The 20048-nt window shown below is 52.1% G+C and overlaps 1 protein-coding gene across 1 annotated transcript in view; it reads right to left on the bottom strand.

The window, feature by feature from the left end:
- Positions 1-13480, bottom strand: part of ORAI1 (ORAI calcium release-activated calcium modulator 1) — a 16263-nt gene extending 2783 nt beyond the window's left edge. Inside the window, exon 1 of the mRNA XM_026457380.2 lies at positions 12902-13480. Coding sequence (XP_026313165.1) covers positions 12902-13201 — 300 coding nt within the window. The 5' untranslated portion in view covers positions 13202-13480. The remainder of the gene's footprint in view (positions 1-12901) is intronic.
- Between the last annotated feature and the right edge of the window lie 6568 nt (positions 13481-20048).

Below are 20048 nucleotides of genomic sequence, written 5' to 3'. Positions count from 1 at the left end.
CAGTGAGCTGAGATCCCGGGCAGCGGAGGTTGCAGTGAGCTGAGATCGTGCCACTGCACTCCAGCCTGAGCAACAGAGTGAGACTCTAACTCAAAAATAATAATAATAACAATTAAATAATTAAATTAAAATTAACACCAACCACCATCAGTGGTCAAAATGGTAAATTTTGTTATGCATGTTTTACTATGGTTAAAATAAAAGCATTAAAAAAAAATGCTTTTATTTTAAAAGCCATTAAAATAAATGCATTTATTTTAATGGCTTTTAAATGTGGGGCCAACACCATTCCTGTTGGCCCCACATCCTCACACCCAAGCAGAGGCTTCTCCTTCATGCCCTGCTCTGGGGACATGCAGAGGGGTGGTGGCTGCTCTCCCAGGACACACTCAGGCCCTTCTGCGAACACAGTGCACAACCTGAGGAGTACAGAGCAGGCTTCCCAGAAGCGACGGGCTCAGCTGGTGCAGGCTGGGTGGCCAGTACACCCTGGGGCTGTCTCCTCCCCAGCTGCAGGGCTGACCACCAGCTGCCCCCAGTTCCTGGAGACCTGTGGACCCGAGGTCACCAGGGGCATGCTCCGGGCCAGACACCCGCTGCTCCTCACCTGGGCCTTGCAAGTCACCCCCATGCAAAGGAGCCAGCTCATCAGATCTGGGCCGGGAACAGCTGGCAGTGGGCACACAACCACGGTCAACCTATGAGGGCTGGAGGGACGGGGGTAGGGAGATGGCGGGACCTATGGCAGTCATTCCATCAAGGACAGTGACTCTTTATAAGGTGTTTGCTATGTATGTGGCAGGCTCAGAGCGGACAGCCTAATGTTGAAGTTTCTCCATTAGCCGCACACCAGCCTGGCCCCCAGCAAGCAGGGAATTCCTGACCTAACCCCTCCTGCCCTAGGTAGGGGTGTGGGCTCCTTCCTTCCCCATTGCTCTCCTTTTGCAGTCTGCCTGGCTTCAAACCTGACTCCCCTGCCCTTGATTAGGCTGTATGACTCTGTCAAGCTCTCAACTTTCTGTACCTCTGTTTCCACATCTGTAAAATGGGAATAAATGGGACAAGCCTTGGAGGCTTATTGTGAGGATTAAGAGAGTCAATTCATGTAAAACAGGTAGTGTCTGGCACACAACAAACCCTCAATAAAAGCGAGCTTTATTATTACCCAGTTTAGGAACCTCATCCCCACCCCACAGTCTCTTTATAACATCCTCCTGGGGCTTCTACCCTCCTGCAGAGGGGCACGCTCAGGCAGAAAGAACACCAGGTCAAATCGGCAAACCCATGTTCCAGCTCCATAACTGCCTGTTCACCGGTAACCTTGGCCAAGACCCTCCTCTCCACCCATAAAAGGAGGGGATGCAGTGAGATGGTCACACTGGATCTGACTTGGGGTCGGATATCTCTGAGAATCTGAAGATGGTGGACACGATCCCTTTTTTTTTTTTTTTTTTTGATGGAGTCTCTCTACCACCCAGGCTGGAGTGCAATGGTATAATCTCAGCTCACTGCAACCTCTGGCTCATGGATTTGAGTGATTCTCCTGCCTCAGCCTCCCGAGTAGCTGGGATTACAGGTGCGTGCCACCACGCCCAGCTAATTTTTGTATTTTTAGTAGAGATGGGGTTTCACCACGTTGGCCAGGCTGGTCTCGAACTCCTGACCTCGTGATCCACCCGCCTCGGCCTCCCAAAGTGCTGGGATTACAGGTGTGAGCCACCGCACCCGGCCTTGACACTCTCCTTAAAACAGCCAAGTATCATTTACTGACAGGACTTTTCTGACAATTTCAACGGGATTCGCAGGCTTTTGTCTAAGAATACCCTCAGTGGACGTTGGTATGTACTTTTCAGTCTAGGCGTTTACAAAACATTTCAAACTCATATAAATTTGGGGCAATGCCATCAGGATTTCTACTGTGTTTAAGATCTTTGGTGGCTGAAAGCCAGCCCTGAGAATTGAGTCCATGCGGGTGAGGGTGTCTCAGCACATGTGGGTGCTGGACACAAGACGTGGGACAGGTCACCAGGCCACGGCAGGTGGAGGGCCACATCCTGCAGCTCCCTTGTCTCTGCACCCAGGTCTGCCCACACCTGGAAGAGGAGAGCCTCTTCCAGCAGCCAGTGTCTCCTGGCACCTCCCCACCCCCCAGCACTTCCTCTTCCTGCTCTGGTCTGCCACCCCGGAACCTGAAACCGGAGACAGGACAAGTAGCAGCAGACGTTAGTGAGCTGCCCCAGGTCCACTGCTACTGATCCACTTGCTGGAAATGTCTGGAGCCTTTAGGTGTCTTAGGCCCTGAGCTGGCCGCTGGGGTGTGTATGAGGGGCCTGTACACAGGTCTATAGTCCTACTCTATTCCCTACTTGGTGCCTCACCTGCGCCCCAGCCACCCTTAAGGTAGTGAATCTCCCCCTCTATGCAGTCAGGACCACAGAGCACACCACACGGCTGGCTGCAAACTGGCTCCTCCACTTACACAGCTATTGACGTTGGATAAGGTTCTCAACCTCTCTGTACCACAGCTTCCACATCTATAAAACAGAGGCTGACAGGCGTAGTGGCTCATGCCTGTAATCCCAGCACATTGGGAAGCTGAGGTGGGCGGATCACTTGAGGCCGGGAGTTCCAGAGCAGTCCGGCCAACATGGTGAAACCCTGTCTCTACTAAAAATACAAAAATCAGCCAGGCGTGGGCCGGGCGTGGTGGCTTATGCCTGTAATCCCAGAACTTTGGGAGGCCGAGGCAGGCAGATAACTTGAGGTTAGGTGTTCAAGACCAGCCTGGCCAACATGGCGAAGCCCCGCCTCTACTAAAAATACAAAAAAATTAGCTGCGTGTGGTGGGACGCACCTGTAATCCCAGAAAATTGTGAGGCTGAGGCACAAGTATTGCTTGAACCTGGAGGTGGAGGTTGCAGTGAGCTGAAATCGTGCCGCTGCACTCCAGCGTAGGCAACAGAGTGAGACACCATCTCAAAAACAAAAACAAAAAAAAAAATTAGCTGGGGTATGGTGGTGGGCACCTGTAATCCCAGCTAACTGGGAGGCTGAGGTAGGAGAATCTCTTGAATCCAGGAGGCAGAGGTTGCAGTAAGCCAAGATAGCACCACTGCACTCCAGTCTGGGTGACAGAGCATGGTCTGTCTCAAAAAAAAAAGATAATCCCATGATTTATTAATATTATTATTATTCTTTCACAAACAAGGAAACTGAGGCTCAGAAAGGTGATGTCAGCTGTCCAAAGGGTTACTCTGCTGCTGGATTCAAAACCAAGTCCACTTGGCTCCACAGCCTGGGTATGAAGGGGGCAAAGGAGCACCTCCCTCACATGGTGGCTGAGATTAAATGTAGTTTTCAGATCTAGATGTTTAGCATAGCGCCAGCTACAGCAGCTCAACAAATCTTGGTTAAAAAGAAAAACACAGGGCTGGGCGCGGTGGTTCATGTCTGCAATCCCAGCACTTTGGGAAGCTGAGGCAGGCAGATCATGTGAGGTTGGGAGTTCGAGACAAGCCTGACCAACATGGAGAAACCCTATCTCTACTAAAAATACAAAATTAGCTGGGCATGGCAGCGCTAATGTGAGACCCTATTGCACACACACACAGAAAAAAAAAATTAGCTGGGTATAGTGGGCATGCCTGTAGCCCCAGCTACCTTTTTTTTTTTTTTTTTTTGAGATGGAGTCTCACTCTGTCACCCAGGCTGGAGTGCAGTGGCATGATTCGGCTCACTGCAACCTGCCCCTCCCGGGTTCAAGCGATTCTCCTGCCTCAGCCTCCTGAGTAGCTGGGATTACAGGTGCCTGCCACCATGCCCAGCTAACTTTTGTTAGTGCCCAGCCAGTCCTGGCTACTTGAGAGGCTAAGGCAGGAGGATCCCTTGAGCCCAGGATTTCGAGGCTGCAGTAGCTATGATCGCATCACTACACTACACACTGGGCAACAGAGCAAGACTCTATCTCTAAAAAAAAGAAAAGAAAAGAAAAAAGAAAAACAGAGCTTGAAGTGCATGGAAGAGAAATAGTGCCTGGATACTCTCAGCTCAGGCTGGAGACAGGGACCCCATATGCCCACCTTCCAACCCCAACTCTGGACCTCGCTTGCTATATTTAGAGGCAGCTCCAGCTCCAAACCCCAGCCACAAGGATGAGTACCCCACACCACACCTGGCCTGATGACCACCTCCACAGGACAGAGACCACCACATTCCACACCATTAGTCACACCCACAGGCTTCAGGGCCAGAAAGCAGTGCAGCTGTTGGGACGCACACGCCCGGGGACACCCACAGTCGCCAGCTCTCCCTGAGGTCTTGGGCTGTGGAGAGAGGAGAGGCTCTCTGAGGAAGAAAAAAGGGCCTGCTGCCCGGCTCTGTAAGAAACCCCATTACCCTCACTGGACCGTACGATTCCTGGAACTCCGTGCACATAGGCAGGCTGTATGTGCCCAGACTTGGGATCAAGTTCAATGCCACAGGGTTCAGGGGGCTGTGTAAAAGAATGATTCAAAGTGAGAAGGAACGGTTGGCACGTGTCATGGAGCTGGATGAAAAATTCACAGGAATAAATACCACCACTTTTTCCAGGACACGTCTTGCTCTGGAAATCTCCCCTCGGGTGGGGAGGGTGAGGGCCCAGGGGCCCTGCAGATCTGGCAGCTGACTGCCAGATCCCCAGCTGAGCCCCAGCGAGATTGGATCAGATCAGATCGCATGCAGCTTCGCAAGGTAAATATAGCCCGTCAGCCCAAAATAAACAGCCCCCAGCCAGCCACTGGCCGCCTGAACCTGGCAAGGCGAACCCTATAAGGGATAGGAAAGGCGAAAGACCACCAGCCCCACCTCACGCTAGTCCATGGATCCCCCAGTAGGGTTTTGGCTAGAGATGCCAAAGCTTAGCAAAGGCCAAGAAGAGGGTTACATAATTCTGTGAAGGGCAGGGCCTGGGTGGCCCTAGCAGACTGTACCAGGCGTCAGCCCACCTCGCCTGAGTGCCAGCTATCTCTCCTGGCTCCTGCTGGGCTCCATGGAGACCCTGGGCACCGGGCACCTGCAAGCCCAGGCCCTCGGAGGCAGCCCTCCCATGCTGCGCCTGACCTCAGCTTCCAGAGCCTTCCTTCCCCTGGCCTAGTTCTTTTCTTGACCACCCTTTTAGGAGGGTGTGTGGTTGTAGCCTGGAACATAAGGCCCTCTAAAGCTGCAATCATGCAGGGTCACCCGGAGCTGTCTGAGCCTGCCGGCCCCACCTCAAATGCAAACCATCTCTTAAGAGGGTATTGAGGTCTAGTGTGCAGTGGTTTACAAAGTCTTGACCATGACAGTCCAGGACTCCACGTTTCTATAAATAGACACACATGCGTTTATAACAGAAACAAAAGTTTCGCCAATCAACATTTAGCCTTACAGCACGCCAATAAGGTCTTGCAAGATGCAATGCGTGCTGCGACTTTGTTTCATTTCATCCTTATCTCATTCTAAAAACCGCCAGGAGCTTGGTACCAAAGTTATCAAAAGAAAGAAACAACAAAATGTGCTGGTTGCAACTTACTAAATTTGTTACAAGCCATGAACAGGCTGAATTTGCATACGGGGTCGGGGGGCACAGACCCAGACTTTCTCTTCAACTGGCTAATTCTTTTTTTGAGGCAGGGTCTCACGCTGTCGCCCAGGCTAGGGTGCAATTGGGTAATCACAGCTCACTGCAGCCTCAACCTCTCGGGTTCAGTGATCATCCCATCTCAGCGTCCCAAACAGCTGGGACTAGAGGCACCATGCCTGGTTAATTTTTTTTTTTTTTGAGACGAAGTCTCACTCTGTCGCCCATGCTGGAGTGCAGTGGCGCCATCTCCGCTCACTGCAAGCTCTGCCTCCTGGGTTCACGCCATTCTCCTGCTTCAGCCTCCCAAGTAGTTGGGACTACAGGCGCCCGCCACCACGCCTGGCTAATTTTTTGTATTTTTTAGTAGAAATGGGGTTTCACCGTGTTAGCCAGGATGGTCTCGATCTCCTGACCTAGTGATCCGCCAGCCTCAGCCTCCCAAACTGCTGGGATTACAGGCGTGAGCCACCGTGCCCAGCCATAAATATTTTTTGATAAGGGTATAAGCTCAAAAGTTTGGAGACAGGGCCAGGCGCAGTGGCTCACACTTGTAATCCCAGCACTTTGGGAGGTCGAGCTGGGCAGATCATCTGAGGTTGGGAGTTCGAGACCAGCCTGACCAACATGGAGAAACCCCATCTCCACTAAAAATACAAAATTAGCCGGGCATGGTGGCACATGCCTATAACCCCAGCTACTCGGGAGGCTGAGGCTGAAGAATCGCTTGAACCCAGGAGGCAGAGGCTGCAGTGAGCCAAGATTGCACCATTCCACTCAAACCTGTGCAACAAGAGCAAAACTCAGTCTCAAAAAAAAAAAAAAAAAAAGATTGGCTTAGATCAGAGGTCAGCAAACTAGAGCCTGCAGACAGTAGTTTTTGTAAATTAAGTTTTATTGGCACACAGCCATGCCCACTCACTCACCTATTATCCGTGCTGCTTTCCAGCTACAACAGCAGAGTTGAAGAGTTACCACTGAGACCTGGTGGCTCCTTTACACAAAAAGCCAGCTGACCCCTGGGTGACATCAATGATCCCTAAATAGGGCTATCAAATAATAGTCCCACAAGATTATCATCTGAAGAAAAGTCTGTGGTCTTAGCAGTCTGAGATGTTCCTTCCCGAGATCATATTAAAGAATCCTTAGAAACCCCATCAGAGAGAAATCTGCTGTCTATGTTTATTTTATTTGTTGTGAGACAGAGTCTCACTCTGTCACCCAGACTGGAGTGTGGCACCCTTAGAGCTCACTGCAGCCTTGACCTTCTGGGCTCAAGTGATCCTCCTGCCTCAGCCTCCCAAGTACTTGGGACCACAGGCATCTGCCACCATGCCTGGCTAATTTTTTTTATTATTTGTAGAGACGGGGTCTCCCTATGTTGCCCAGACAGGTCTCCAACTCCTAGGCTCCGGCTATCCTCCTACCTTGGCCTCTCAAAGTACTGGGATTACGGGCATGAGCCACTGCACCTGGCCTGCTGTCAATGTTTAAACTTTATATTCAGTTTTATTTCTCTACAGGAACTCTACCCTTCACCCCCACCCCACATTGATTACCTTAGGGCTGTCTTAGAAACCTACTCAGAGTTATCCTTCATTAGCCAGGGACCCGGCAGTCAGTGGAGCTCAACACTGCTCTCGGTCAAAATTCCAAAAATATGCCACAGGCACTTGTGCAATTTTACAAACATCTTCTCTGCTAGGCAGGAAGCGCCCTCCCCTTGGGGAACACAGCATAATTCCCTTTCTCCATAGCCCAGTGTGCAAATCCAGCACACAGAGTCTCACATCTGGAAGATCTCAAAGGCCCAGTTAACAACCTGCATGGGTGGTGGAAACCAGAGGGTGGTAAAGTGGAAATGGCTCCCAGCCAGACAGACCAGAGCTTGAATGCTACTAGCTGGAGAATCTTAACCTCTAGGAGCCTTAGTTTTCCTGTTTACAGTACATACTTTTAAGAGCTATGGTGAGGATTCAGTACGAATGAAAGAAAAGCGTTCAGGCTCATGCCTGGCACGACAGGGTTTCAGTAAACAGTAACCACAACCACCACCACCACCATCACAGAATGCATCATGTAACTCCTGTCTAAAACCTTCAATGGCTCCCTGCTGCCGATCCAAGAGTTCAAATTTCCCACCCAATCAAGGCCCTCCATCATCTTGCCTGGCTAAATTCACCGTTCTCTACTACTTCCTGAAGACCCTCAACACCAACCACAGCCCCTGTACCTTTCCCCTAGGCCCTGTCATTTCTCATCTGTTCCTGCCACTTCCTGTGACTTGAAGGCTCTTTCTCAAGTCCTAACTCCACCACACTCAAGGCTCAGCAAGAACCAGATTATTTTAACTCAGTTAACCCTTAGTAGCCCTAACACCATGGAAAAAAGGGTAAGCAAGTATCTGGGATACTTGGGTCAGATACTGTAAGTGCTTTGCAATTTTTTTTCTTTTTTTGAGATGGAGTCTTACTCTGTTTGTTGCCCAGGCTGGAGTGCAGTGGTGTGATCTCTCTACTCATTGCAACCTCCGTCTCCCAGGTTGAAACAATTCTCCTGCCTCAGCCTCCCGAGTAGCTGGAATTACAGGAATGCACAACCACACCCGGCTAATTTTTGTACTTTTAGTAGAGATGGGGTTTCACCATGTTGGCCAGGCTGGTCTCCCACTCCTGACCTCAGGTGATTCGCCTGCCTCGGCCTCCCAAAGTGCTAGGATTACAAGCGTGAGCCAATGTGCCCGGCCGTACTCCATTTTAAAGATGAGGAAACTCGTCTGGGCGCGGTGGCTCAAGCCTGTAATCCCAGCACTTTGGGAGGTCGAGACGGGCGGATCACGAGGTCAGGAGATCCAGACCATCCTGGCTAACACGGTGAAACCCCGTCTCTACTAAAAAACACAAAAAACTAGCCGGGCGAGGTGGCGGGAGCCTGTAGTCCCAGCTACTCGGGAGGCTGAGGCAGGAGAATGGCATAAACCCGGGAGGCAGAGCTTGCAGTGAGCTGAGATCCGGCCATTGCACTCCAGCCCGGGCAACAAGGGCAGGCCTTTTTCTCCAAAAAAAAAAAAAAAAAAAAAAGATGAGGAAACTGAGACCGAGAAAGGTTAAATGACTTACCTAAGGTCTTGCCCTTATAAGAGGTAGAGCTGGGATTTGAACCAACTTGTCTTGCTCAGGTGTCTGTTCTGACCTTGCTCTGCTTGAGCTTCTCAGCTCTGTTCTCCTACACTCTCTGATGCTTCATCTCCCACAGCAAGGGTGCTACACCACAGCCACAGGGCTCTGCAGCTTCCCAGCCAGGGACCATGGGCAAGTCCTTCCTCTCAGTGACCACCTATACTCACCTGGTTATAGGAAGATCACAGAATGTGCTACGTGGGGCACTGTCTAGCCTACAGCAACAGCCCAATCAACAACAGCAATAATAATTACTATCAGTGATCAGTACTAGGAATAGTAATAGCAATTTTTTGCTCATTTACATGGTCCCTGAACTCGGAACATGTCACAGAGGCTCAGTGTCTTATGATTTGAGTCCTTCCTTCCAACTCATTTTCATAGAAATTACAGGCAACTTCTGAACCAGCTCTAGAACTTGGGAACAAAAGGGTGCTGGCAGGCAGAGAACTGAGGAGGCAGATAATCCAAAAATAATTGATCCCAGGTCATGGAAAGCATTTTGTTTACAGCAGCAGACTGACCTTCCCAATTATCTTCTGCTTAGGCTAATGTTACAGCCTGCCTTCCCCAGCAGACGAGATCACCACATATGCTCACCAGTCTTGCAGGGGACGGGGTCAGGCTGAGGCTGGCTGCCTCTCGATGAAGTGTAAACTGAGGCACAGAGGGCGTGATTCAAAGCCCACAAGAGTACTGTGGGCTTAAGGAGCTCTACAGGATGCTGATCCTATGCTACGTCCAGGCCGCCTTGCTTTGTATCTCTCGTTAGAGTTTGGAGGATGGCGCGCCTGAGGCCTGCTGTTCCTAGAAATGCCGTCTGGAGCAAGAATCTCATCTGCAGATTAGAGAGGGTCCAGGCAAGGTGTGTGTCATCAGACCCTGAAAATTCCTCTGTGTTTCATGGGCCCAGTCTGGTTTCACAATGAATCTTCATGCAAGTCCATGGGAGAGCAGGATATCTGCCATCTCCGTACACATAAAAAAAACTGGCTTCGGCCAGGTGCAGTGGCTCACACCTGTAATCCCAGCACTTTGGGATGCCAAGGCAGGTGGATCACCTGAGGTCAGGAGTTTGAGACCAGCCTGGCCAACATGGTGAAACCCCGTCTCTACTAAAAATACAAAAATGAGAGGCCGGGTGAGGTGGCGTGTGCCTGTAATCTCAGCTACTCGGGAGGCTGAGATAGGAGAATCGCATGAACCCAGGAGGCGGAGGTTGCAGTGGGCCGAGATCGCATCACTGCACTCCAGCCTGGGCAACAAAGAGGAAACTCCGTCTCAAAGAAAAAAAAAAAGAAAAGAAAACTGGCCTCAAAGAGGTAAAGCCTCTTGCCTGAGGTCACCCACTGGCCATCCCCAACACTTCCTGGCCACCTGGCCCGGCCCTCCTACCTGTGAAGTGGGGAACCTCTCAATCCCCTCCAGGCTTTGTGGGAGACCCTCCCTCAATCTCACCTGGTGACCCCATCCCTTGACTTTCCAGGTCTCTGGGAAGGAAGCCCTCTGGGGGCAGGAAGTTGGTTATGCTGACTCACAGGCCAACGGAGAGTAATTCAGGAAACTTGTTGCTCTGTTACCATGGCGTTGGGGCTGCTGGCACCCCCTCCTCTCTGAAGCTCACTTACAGGCTGGGTGTCTAAGTGGGAGTGGGGCATGGTCAGACCCTGCACCCAATCCCATCCCTCCTATAGATTTCCAGCTTCATGGCACATGCAGTTACCCTCTTGTAACTGCAGAATGGAGAGTATCCTGGGGTTTGGTCCTTCTCTGCCTGCAGAACTTTGGGGATTCCATCAGCAGAGCCGGCAAGCCTTCTCCACCCAGGAAGGGGAAAATAAAAGTCCCCAAGAGGCAGACATGGTGGGCCAAAGCCCACTCCAAGCCATTGGCTGCCCCAGTCTCCTGACTTCCTCACACTGTTTTTAGCAAGAGGAAGGAGGTGACATTTGACCATGAAGCCTGAGGCCTGTCTTTGAAAGGAAGAGGGGACTTGAGAAGGCAGGAAAGTGTCATTCATCTGGATCTCCCCCCATCAGGAGTGAGAAGCTTGGGGCAGCTATAAACTCATGGCCACAAGAAAAGGGGGAACCATTATCTTAAACCCGGAGCGCTGCAGGGAAAAGCTGAGAACTGGTAGCTCCCTGCCCACCACCAATTATAAAACTTGCTTTGGCTTAAAAGAAACTCTTTTGCCCTATTTTTCATTTCCTAGGCCTGTCTTAACATGTCCCTAGCTGGACATCAATCAGAGTTCCTATACACCGCAATGGGTACAAGTGCCTGAGCAAGTTCTGAACACTAACAGACCCGGGTTCAAATCCTGCTCCACCGGACTGGCTGTGTGGTCTTGGGAAAGCCCCTTGACAAAATCATCACAGAGGGTTGTTGAGGAGTAAGCCCAGGAGTTAAGGCACCTGGCACTGAGTGAGTGTTTAGTACATGCCGGCTGCTTTTAGAGATTCTTCAGGCACGAGGCAGAACCTGGTCTCTCAGGACTTGAAACTAACAGAGTAGAATTCCCTCCTGTCTAAACTAAAACTGAGAGTGCTGTCTATACAAACACACTCCCTGATCTCCTCTCAGGGGCTCCCTCAATTTTATTCCCAAAGAGAAACTTTTGAGTAGCAGCCTTCTTTGATCGATTCAGGAATTGAGGCCCAGACAGGGAGACTGAGTTGCTTGAGGTCACAAAGGCAGCAAGTAGCTGAGCAGGGAGGGCTGCTTCCCACTCCCCATCTCCTGGCCTTTCTACTGTGGCCCAGCGCGCTCTGGGCCTTAAAAAATTCAGGCTCTGCTGCAAGGCAAAGCAGGGAGAGTTCCAGACACACTCCCTTCCCAAGAAAACACGAAGGGTGCAGCCACTCCCTCTCTCAAGGCCAAGGGCTTAGCTCACTTGTGGCAGGGGCAGGAGTGCTCTGGTCTACAGAACTGGGGGGCGGGGACAGAGTCCATTCACGAAGGCTGATATCACCGAAAGTGGTAATAATGTAGTTATTATGTAGTCTCCTGCTCCCGGAGAAACTTCAATATGCCAAGCCTGAGGGTATCCCCAGAGCCACTTCTCAGGCCCATCAGCAGCCTCACCCACCCCACACCTCGGAGGCTTCCCACTCCAGCTCCTTAGGATGGTGGAGAAAGGAAAGCAAGCCTATCCCCTATATCAAGAAAGAGCCCATTGGGCCGGGCGAGGTGGCTCACGTCTGTAATCACAGCACTTTGGGAGACCAAGGTGGACAGATCATGAGGTCAGGAGTTCAAGACCAGACTGGCCAACACGGTGAAACCCTGTCTCTACTAAGAATACAAAAATGAGCCGGGCGTGGTGTCTGTAATTCCAGCTACTCAGGAGGCTGAGGCATGAGAATCACTTGAACCCGGGAGGTGGAGGTTTCAGTGAGCCGGGATTGCACCACTGCACTCCAGCCTGGGCGACAGAGCGAGACTCCGTCTTGGAAAAAAGAAAAAAGAAAAAAGAAAGAGCCCATTCAACGGGAACACGTCCCTCCCTCCTCCCTCACACTCAGTGACTCAGTGGCAAGTTTCTGGAGGAAAAACTGAGGGTGCGGACTGGTTGTCAAACCCCCAGGCTGAGGCTCTCGGAAAATGCGGTGGCAAAAGGGGTGTTAGGAAATCCCCTCTACAAGCTGATAAAAGAACAGGGCTAACACCTTCCGGCCTCAGGTGCGGGGGCACAAGACAGCTCGAGGTCTTTCTCCTCGTCCCCACCTCCTGACGCCCCCAGCTGGGTTAGTTTTTGAGTCCCTTGTTTCCCCACTGAACGCACGTGGGGCGGGCTTCTTACAGAGCTAACTTCGGGATGCATCTACCACTCTTGCTGGGGCAGGCAAGTCCATGTGGAGGCACCCAAGCCCCCCAAGCCCGGACTCTGGTATGGCTTGTCATCACCCCAGATCGGAGTATTCGGCGCCCACTAGTGCTCACGTCCAGCAGCGCTCACGACGCTGCCCCTTGCGCAGCGCTCACGACGGCTTCTCCCAGCTCTTCCCCTCACCCCGGCCCGCCCGGCCCGCCCAGCCCGCTCCCCAGTGGGCCCCGTCGGGGCTGCGGGAGGGAGCAGCCAGGACAGCAGAGAGGGGAGGGCAAGGTGGCCCGAGCTCACCATGGCGAAGCCGGAGAGCAGAGCCGAGGTCCGGCTGGAGGCTTTGAGTTTGGCGCGGCTCAAATAGAGCTTGCGCCAGGACAGCGCCTGCATGGAGTGCTCGTTGAGACTCATCACCTCGGAGTAACTCTGGCCGATCCAGTCCGGGTAGGTGACGGCGGGCGGCGGCGGCGGCGCTCCCGGAGGCTCCCCGTCCCCGCTGCGGCGGCGGCTCCGGCGGCTGCCGCTGGTGGTGCTGCCGCCGCTCGGGGGAAGCTCGGGGCTGCTGCGGCTCGGGGGCGGGGCGGGCTCCGGATGCATGGAGCACGCCGCCGAGGCGCGGGCCCGCCCGGGAGCCGCGAGGCACCTCCGCCGGAGGCAGCCGCCGCCTGCCCCCTACGCGGGCCCGGCCTCACCCGGCCGGCCGCACAGGACGAGAGGACGAGGTCAAGGGAGCGCCTGCTGCCCCAGCACACAGGCCCCCGGCGCCGCTGGCAAAAGCCCCCGGGCGACAGCGACCCGAGACTGCGCGCGGGTGGCGTCCCGAATCCCCGGAGCTGGGACCCCCGGCGCGCACCGCGATTGGTCGCCGCCCTGGGCTGTTTTGCATGATCCCCGCCCACCTGCGCCCCGCCCACCAAGAGGTGGGCGTTGTTGTGGGCGTCACGTGACCCGCCTGCTCAGACGGCACCGCCCACGGTCCCTGGCGCGCGGCCGCCTGCACCTCTTCAGGAAGCGCCCGACTGCCCGTTCCGGCTCCTGGCACCGCCCCTCTCCGCAGCTGCTCCTGTGGCCCTGCTCCCGGAGCTTGGACTCCTGGGTCGGGCCGCCTGAGGTCACCTCTGGGCGCCTCCTGAGGCCAGTATCCCCTTTGGAACAAGGTGGCTCAAGGTCTGTAGGAAAAAGAGCGGCCGAGGTCTAGAGTTCAAGCCGTCAGTGTTTATTTGGCGCCCACTGGGTGCCAACACTGGTCTAGTTGCTGAGGCTGGGTAGGGTGATGAACGAGATGGACAAAATCCCATGCCCTCTTGGAGGCTGCATTCTGTAGGGGAAGACACACAAACACCAATGAGTCGATTTTATAATAGTTTAGAAGGTGAAAAGCTGGAGAAAAAATAAAGCGGGCTAAAGGAGGTGGGTAGTGAGGGGGCTACAATTTTAATTTTAAAATACTCGGATTCAGGGCAGGGAGGTTTTTCTTTTATTTTTTTAGGGTAGGGATTTTTGGTCTGTTGACCGCTTTGTCCACCTGTGTTCACCAGCATCTGATACGTATTGAGGTGACCGGTTCCTGGTTTTTTTTTTGTTTTTTGTTTTTTTTGAGACGGAGTCTAGCTCTGTCGCCCAGACTAGAGTGCAGTGATGCGATCTGGGCTCACCGCAACCTCCACCTCCTCAGTTCAAGCAGTTCTCCTGCCTCAGCCTCCCTAGATTACAGGCGCCCGCCACCGTGCCCTGCTAATTTTTGTATTTTTAGTAGAGATGGGGTTTCACCATGTTGGCCAGGCTGGTCTCAAACTCCTGACCTCGTGATCCGCCCGCCTCAGCCTCCCAAAGTGCTGGAATTACAAGCGTGAGCCACCGTGCCCGGCCTCCTGATATTTTTTAACCTAGTGAATCTTCAAACCCATTCAGCAAGTGTCTTCTGAGCAACTATTAAGTGCTATGCTGAGGGATTCCAGGAAAATGAAAGCCTTAATTGAATATTTTATATATATGTGTTTGTGTGTGTGTGTGTGTGTGTGTGTGTGTGTATATATATATATATTTTTTTTTTGAGACAATTTTGCTCTTAGCGCCCAGGCTGGAGTGCAATGGCACGATCTTGGCTCACTGCGACCTCCACCTCGCGGTTCAAGCAATTCTCCTGCCTCAGCCTGCTGCGTAGCTGGAATTACAGGCGCCCGCCACCACGCCTGGCTAATTTTTGTATTTTTAGTGGAGACGGGTTTTTGCCATGTTGGCCAGGCTAGCCTCGAACTGCTGACCTCAGGTGATCCTCCCGCCTCGGCCTCCCAAAGTGCTGGGATTACAGGCATGAGCCACCACGCCTGGCCCGAATATTTTAGTGGGGTGCGGAGAGGGGCAGGAAATAAGCAAGGTCACAGCTTTCTGACTTAGGTCACATTTAAGCTGAGACCAGAGCCCGCCATGCAGACAGGATCTAGCTTTCCAGGGTGGCGAGGGAACTGCTCATGCCAAGACCCTGAAGCAGGGATATTTAGCTGTGGGAGCATTGGAAGGCCAATTTTGGGGAGCAGAGGTGAGGTGGCGGTGTATGCAAGACTATGCTAGGGAATGTCTCCTGAGAGGTCAGCTCCGGGGCAGGGACCTTTACTATAAGCTTCACAGCTCTACCCTCAGCATCTAGAATATTCCTCTGCATACAATCGGTGCTCAGTAATTTTTTGTTGAATGAATAACTATGGGAGAGACAGGAATGAGTGACAAGCATGTGACATTGCAGGTCGGCGAGGTGAAACTTAACTCTTGTCACCACTAGAGGGCGGGCCCCCACCCAACCTTTGTGGGACGAAAACCTCTGACCCCCAAAAGTCTCTGGTTCCCGCAGCGGCCTGTCTTGGCTTTTTAAAAATAAAGATGGGGGGCGGGCGCGGTGCCTCACGCCTATAATACCAACACTTTGGGAGGCCGAGGCGGGCAGATCACAAGGTCAGGAGTTCTAGACCAGCCTAGCCAACATGGTGAAACCTCGTCTCTACTAAAAAAAATTAGGTGTGGTGGTGCATGCCTGTAATCTCAGCTACTGGGGAGGCTGAGGCAGGAGAATCGCTTGAACCCCGGGGGGCGAAGATTGCAATGGGCCAAGATCGCGCCACTGCACTCCAGCCTGGAGACAGAGCGAGACTCCGTTTTAAATAAATAAATAAATAAAAGGCTGGGCGCGGTGCCTCACGCCTGTAATCCCAGCACTTTGGGAGACTGAGGCGGGTGGATCACAAGGTCAGGAGATCGAGACCATCCTGGCCAACATGCTGAAACCCCGTCTCTACTAAAAATACAAAAATTAGCTGGGCATGGTGGTGGGTGCCTGTAATCCCAGCTACTCGGGAGGCTGAGCCAGGAGAATGGCTTGAACCCGGGAGGCGGAGGTTAAGGTGAGCCAAGATCATGCCACTGCACTCCAGCCTGGTGACAGAGGAAGACTCTGTCTCAAATAAATAAATAAAATTTTAAAAATAAATACAAAAAATTAGCCGGGCCTGGTGGCAGGCACCTGTACTTTCAGCTACACCAGAGGCTGAGGCAGAGAATGGCGTGAACCCGGGAGGCAGAGCTTGCAGTGAGCCGAGATCGCGCCACTGCACTCCAGCCTGGGAAACAGCGAGGCTCCGTCTCAAAAAAAAAAAAATTGGGGAATTTGGAATTTGAAATCTCACCCTACTGGCCTTGTTTCCCTGGTGGCCTTTCTACTTTTTTGTTTTTGAGACGGAGTCTTGCTCTGTCACCAGGCTGGAGTGCAGTGGTGCAATCTCGGCTCACTGCAACCTCCACCTCCCGGGTCCAAGCGATTCTCCTGCTTCAGTCTGCCAAGTAGCTGGAACTACAGACGGGCGCCACCACGCCCAGCTAATTTTTGTATTTTTAGTAGAGACAGTGTTTCACCATATGGACCAGGATGGTCTTCATCTCTTGACCTCGTGATCTGCCCGCCTCAGCCTCCCAAAGTGCTGGAATTACTGGTGAGAGCCACCATCTCTACTAAAAATCCAAAAAAAATTATCCAGGTGTGATGGGGCACACCTGTAATCCCAGCAACTGGGGAAGCTGAGGTGGGATAATCGCTTGAACCCAGGAGGTGGAGGTTGCAGTGAGCTGAGATCACGCTGCTGCACTCCAGCCTGGGCGACAGAGGGAGACTCCGTCTCCAATGAAAAAAATAGTGACAGCGTACAGCGTCTCCCCATGTTGTGCATGCTGATCTCAAACTCCTGGGCTCAAGGGATCCTCCCATATGGGCCTCCCAAAGTTCTGGAATTACAGGCATGAGCCACTGTGCCCAGCCTATGTAAACATTTTATTTTATTTTATTTTTATTTTAAGACGGAGTCTCTATCCCCCAGGCTGGGTGCAGTGGCTCGATCTCAGCTCACTGCAACCTCCACCTCCTGGGTTCAACCGATTCTCCTGGTTCAGCCTCCTAAATAACTGGAATTACAGGTGCCCACCACCACACCCAGATATTTTTTTGTATTTTTAGTAGAGACAGGGTTTCACTATGTTGGCCAGGCTGGTCTCGAACTCCCGAACTCAGATGATCTGCCTGCCTCAGCCTCCAAGAGTGCTGGGATTACAGATGTGAGCCACTGCGTCTGACCTTATTTATTTATTTATTGAGACAGGGTCTCAGTAGTCACCCAGGCTGGAGTGCAGTAGCGCCATCTCTACTAAAAAAAAAAAAAAAAAAAAACAACTAGCTGGGAATGGTGATGCGTTCCTGAAATCCCAGCTACTAGGGAGACTGAGGCAGGAGAATCACTTGAACCTGGGAGGCGGAGGTTGAGTGAGCCGAGATCTCACCAGTGCACTCCAGCCTGGGGGACAGAGTGAGACTCTGTCTCTAAATGAATAAATAAACAAACAAACAAGGCTGGGTGCAGTGGCTGACGCCTGTAATCCCAGCACTTTGGGAAGCTGAGGCGGGTGGATCAGCCAAGAGGACAGGAGTTCAAGACCAGCCTGACCAACATGGAGAAACCTCATCTCTACTAAAAATATAAAAATCCCAGCTACTTGGGAGGCTGAGGCAGGAGAATCGCTTGAATCTGGGAGGGAGAGATTATGCCATTGCACTCCAGCCTGGGCAATAAGAGCAATACTCCGTCTGAATAAATAAATAAATAAATAAGCCAGGTGTGGTGGCATGAGCCTGTACTCCCAGCTTCTTGGGATGGAGGCTGTGGTGATTGCTCCAGTGTCCTCCAACCTAGGCAATAAAGCGAGATCCTGTCTCAAATAAAAAACAACCAAATAAGGCTGGGTGCAGTGGCTCATGCCTGTAATCCCAACACTTTGGGAGGCAGTGAGCCGAGATTGCGCCACTGCACTCCACCCTGGTTGACAGAGCGAGACTCCATCTCCAAAAAAACAACAAAAAAAACTAAATAAATAAGTGAATCATGGGCCGGGTGTGGTGGCTTATGCTTATAATTCCAACACTTTGGGAGGCAGAGGCAGTGGATCACTTAAGGTCAGGAGTTTGAGACCAGCCTGGCCGATATGGCGAAACTCCGTCTCCATTAAAAATACAAAAATTAGGCAGGGCACGGTGGCTCATGCCTGTAATTCCAGCACTTTGGGAGGCTGAGGCAGGTGTATCACCTGAGGTCAGGAGTTCAAGACCAGCCTGGTCAACATGGTAAAAGCCCATCTCTTCTAAAAATACAAAAATTAGCCGGGCTCGGTGGTGCGTGCCTATAATCCCAACTACTTGGGAAGCTGAGGTAGAAGAAGTTCTTGAACCCGGGAGGTGGAGGTTGGAGTGAGCAGAGATCACGCCACTGCACTGTAGCCTAGGTGACAGTGTAAGACCCTGTGTCAAAATAAAAAAAAATTAGCCAGGCGAGGTGGCTCACGCCTGTAATCCCAGCTCTTTGGGAGGCCAAGGCAGGCGGATCATGAGGTCAGGAGTTTGAGATCAGTCTGGGCAACACGGTGAAATCCTATCTCTACCAAAAATACAAAAATTAGTCAGGGGTGGGGGTGCACACCTGTAGTCCCAGCTACTTGGGAGGCTGAGGCAGGAAAATCGCTTGAACCCGGGAGGCAGAGGTTTCAATGAGCCGAGATCACGCCACTGCGCTTCAGCCTGGGCGACAGAGCAAGACTCCATCTCAAAAAAAAAAAAAAGAAATTAGTTGGGCGTGGTGGCCGTGCCTGTAATCCCAGCTACTCTGGAGGCTGAGGCAGGAGAACTTGCTTGAACCCAGGAGGCGAAAGTTGCAGTGAGCCGAGATCCTGCCACTGAACTCAGCCTGGGCGACAGAGGCAGACTCAGTCTCAAAAAATACATACATACCTACATACATACATACATACATACATACATACATACATCACGTCGCTATCACCCCAGGGCCTCCCACTGGCTATTGCCAATGGAAACAGGTTCAGTGAACAAAATAATGCAATGTCCTTGGTTCCCAGAAACCCCCAGTTCAGGACTAGGAACACATAACAGCTAAGGGGCCTGAGGTCTGGAGGGGGAAGAGGACGGAAGCTGGGAGGAGAGATTTGCTGATTTTCGAGGAACAAGAGGATCTGGGAGTGGTGACTGAGAGGGGGCTTTGGGGTGGGGAGGGTTTCCTTTCCCCAGCTCCTATGTCACGCTCCTCATCCCTCTCCTAATTCTATGTGGTTTGAATTTCCCCATCTGCACAGATAAGAAGTAATAAAAATATCCAGACTTGGGTGGGATGTCTGGGCCATCCCTGCCTCCTGCCCCAGGATCCTAGAGGGGTTCATGGTTAGTAACTTTTCCCCACTGATTTTTTTTTTTTTTGGTGGTGGGGAGACAGGGGTCTCATTGTGTTACCCAGGCTGCATTCGGACTCCTGGGCTCGACGGGCATGCACCACCAAGCCCGGCTAGAACAATGTTTTCATACCGCTGGCGATGGGAAGCTCACTCCTTCTAGAAGCTGAGCACGTCTGATTGGTTGTCTGATACTTCAAAAGTTGTCCTTGTATGGAGCTGGGGGCAGCTTCCCTGTCAGTCCTTCCTTGTGTCCTGACTCAGAATGCATGAAATCCCTCTGTCAGCCAGCCCTGGTGCCAGCTCCACAAGACATCTGGGAGGCATCTTTTGTGAGTGATCTTGAAGGTTTTCATGGTCAAAGAATTGGGGTGAAGGAGGCTGGAAACCAAGTGAGACACTGTCAGGGGGCTGGTTACAAAATGCAGAATGGGGTCGGGTTGGTGAGCCCTACAGGTGGTCTCAAAATGGTTCTCTGAGTCTGGAGCTTAGACTATGCCAGGGGAGTGTGAACTCTGTCTCGTTGCTCCCCAGTTTCTGGGCTGATAGGGCTCACTCTTCATCCCCCCACTCCTACCCCCTCACTGGTCAGAAGTCTTTGCTGGGTCTGTGTTTGTGCCCATGCCTTTTAAAAGTGAGAACTTTTTCTCGCCTGGATAAGAAATCTTTGCTG

The sequence above is a fragment of the Piliocolobus tephrosceles genome, chromosome 10, assembly GCF_002776525.5.
Source record: "Piliocolobus tephrosceles isolate RC106 chromosome 10, ASM277652v3, whole genome shotgun sequence".
Taxonomy (NCBI): Eukaryota; Metazoa; Chordata; class Mammalia; order Primates; family Cercopithecidae; genus Piliocolobus; species Piliocolobus tephrosceles.
Note: the sequence above shows the minus strand (reverse complement) of the source record. Positions and strands in the feature narration are given on the sequence as shown.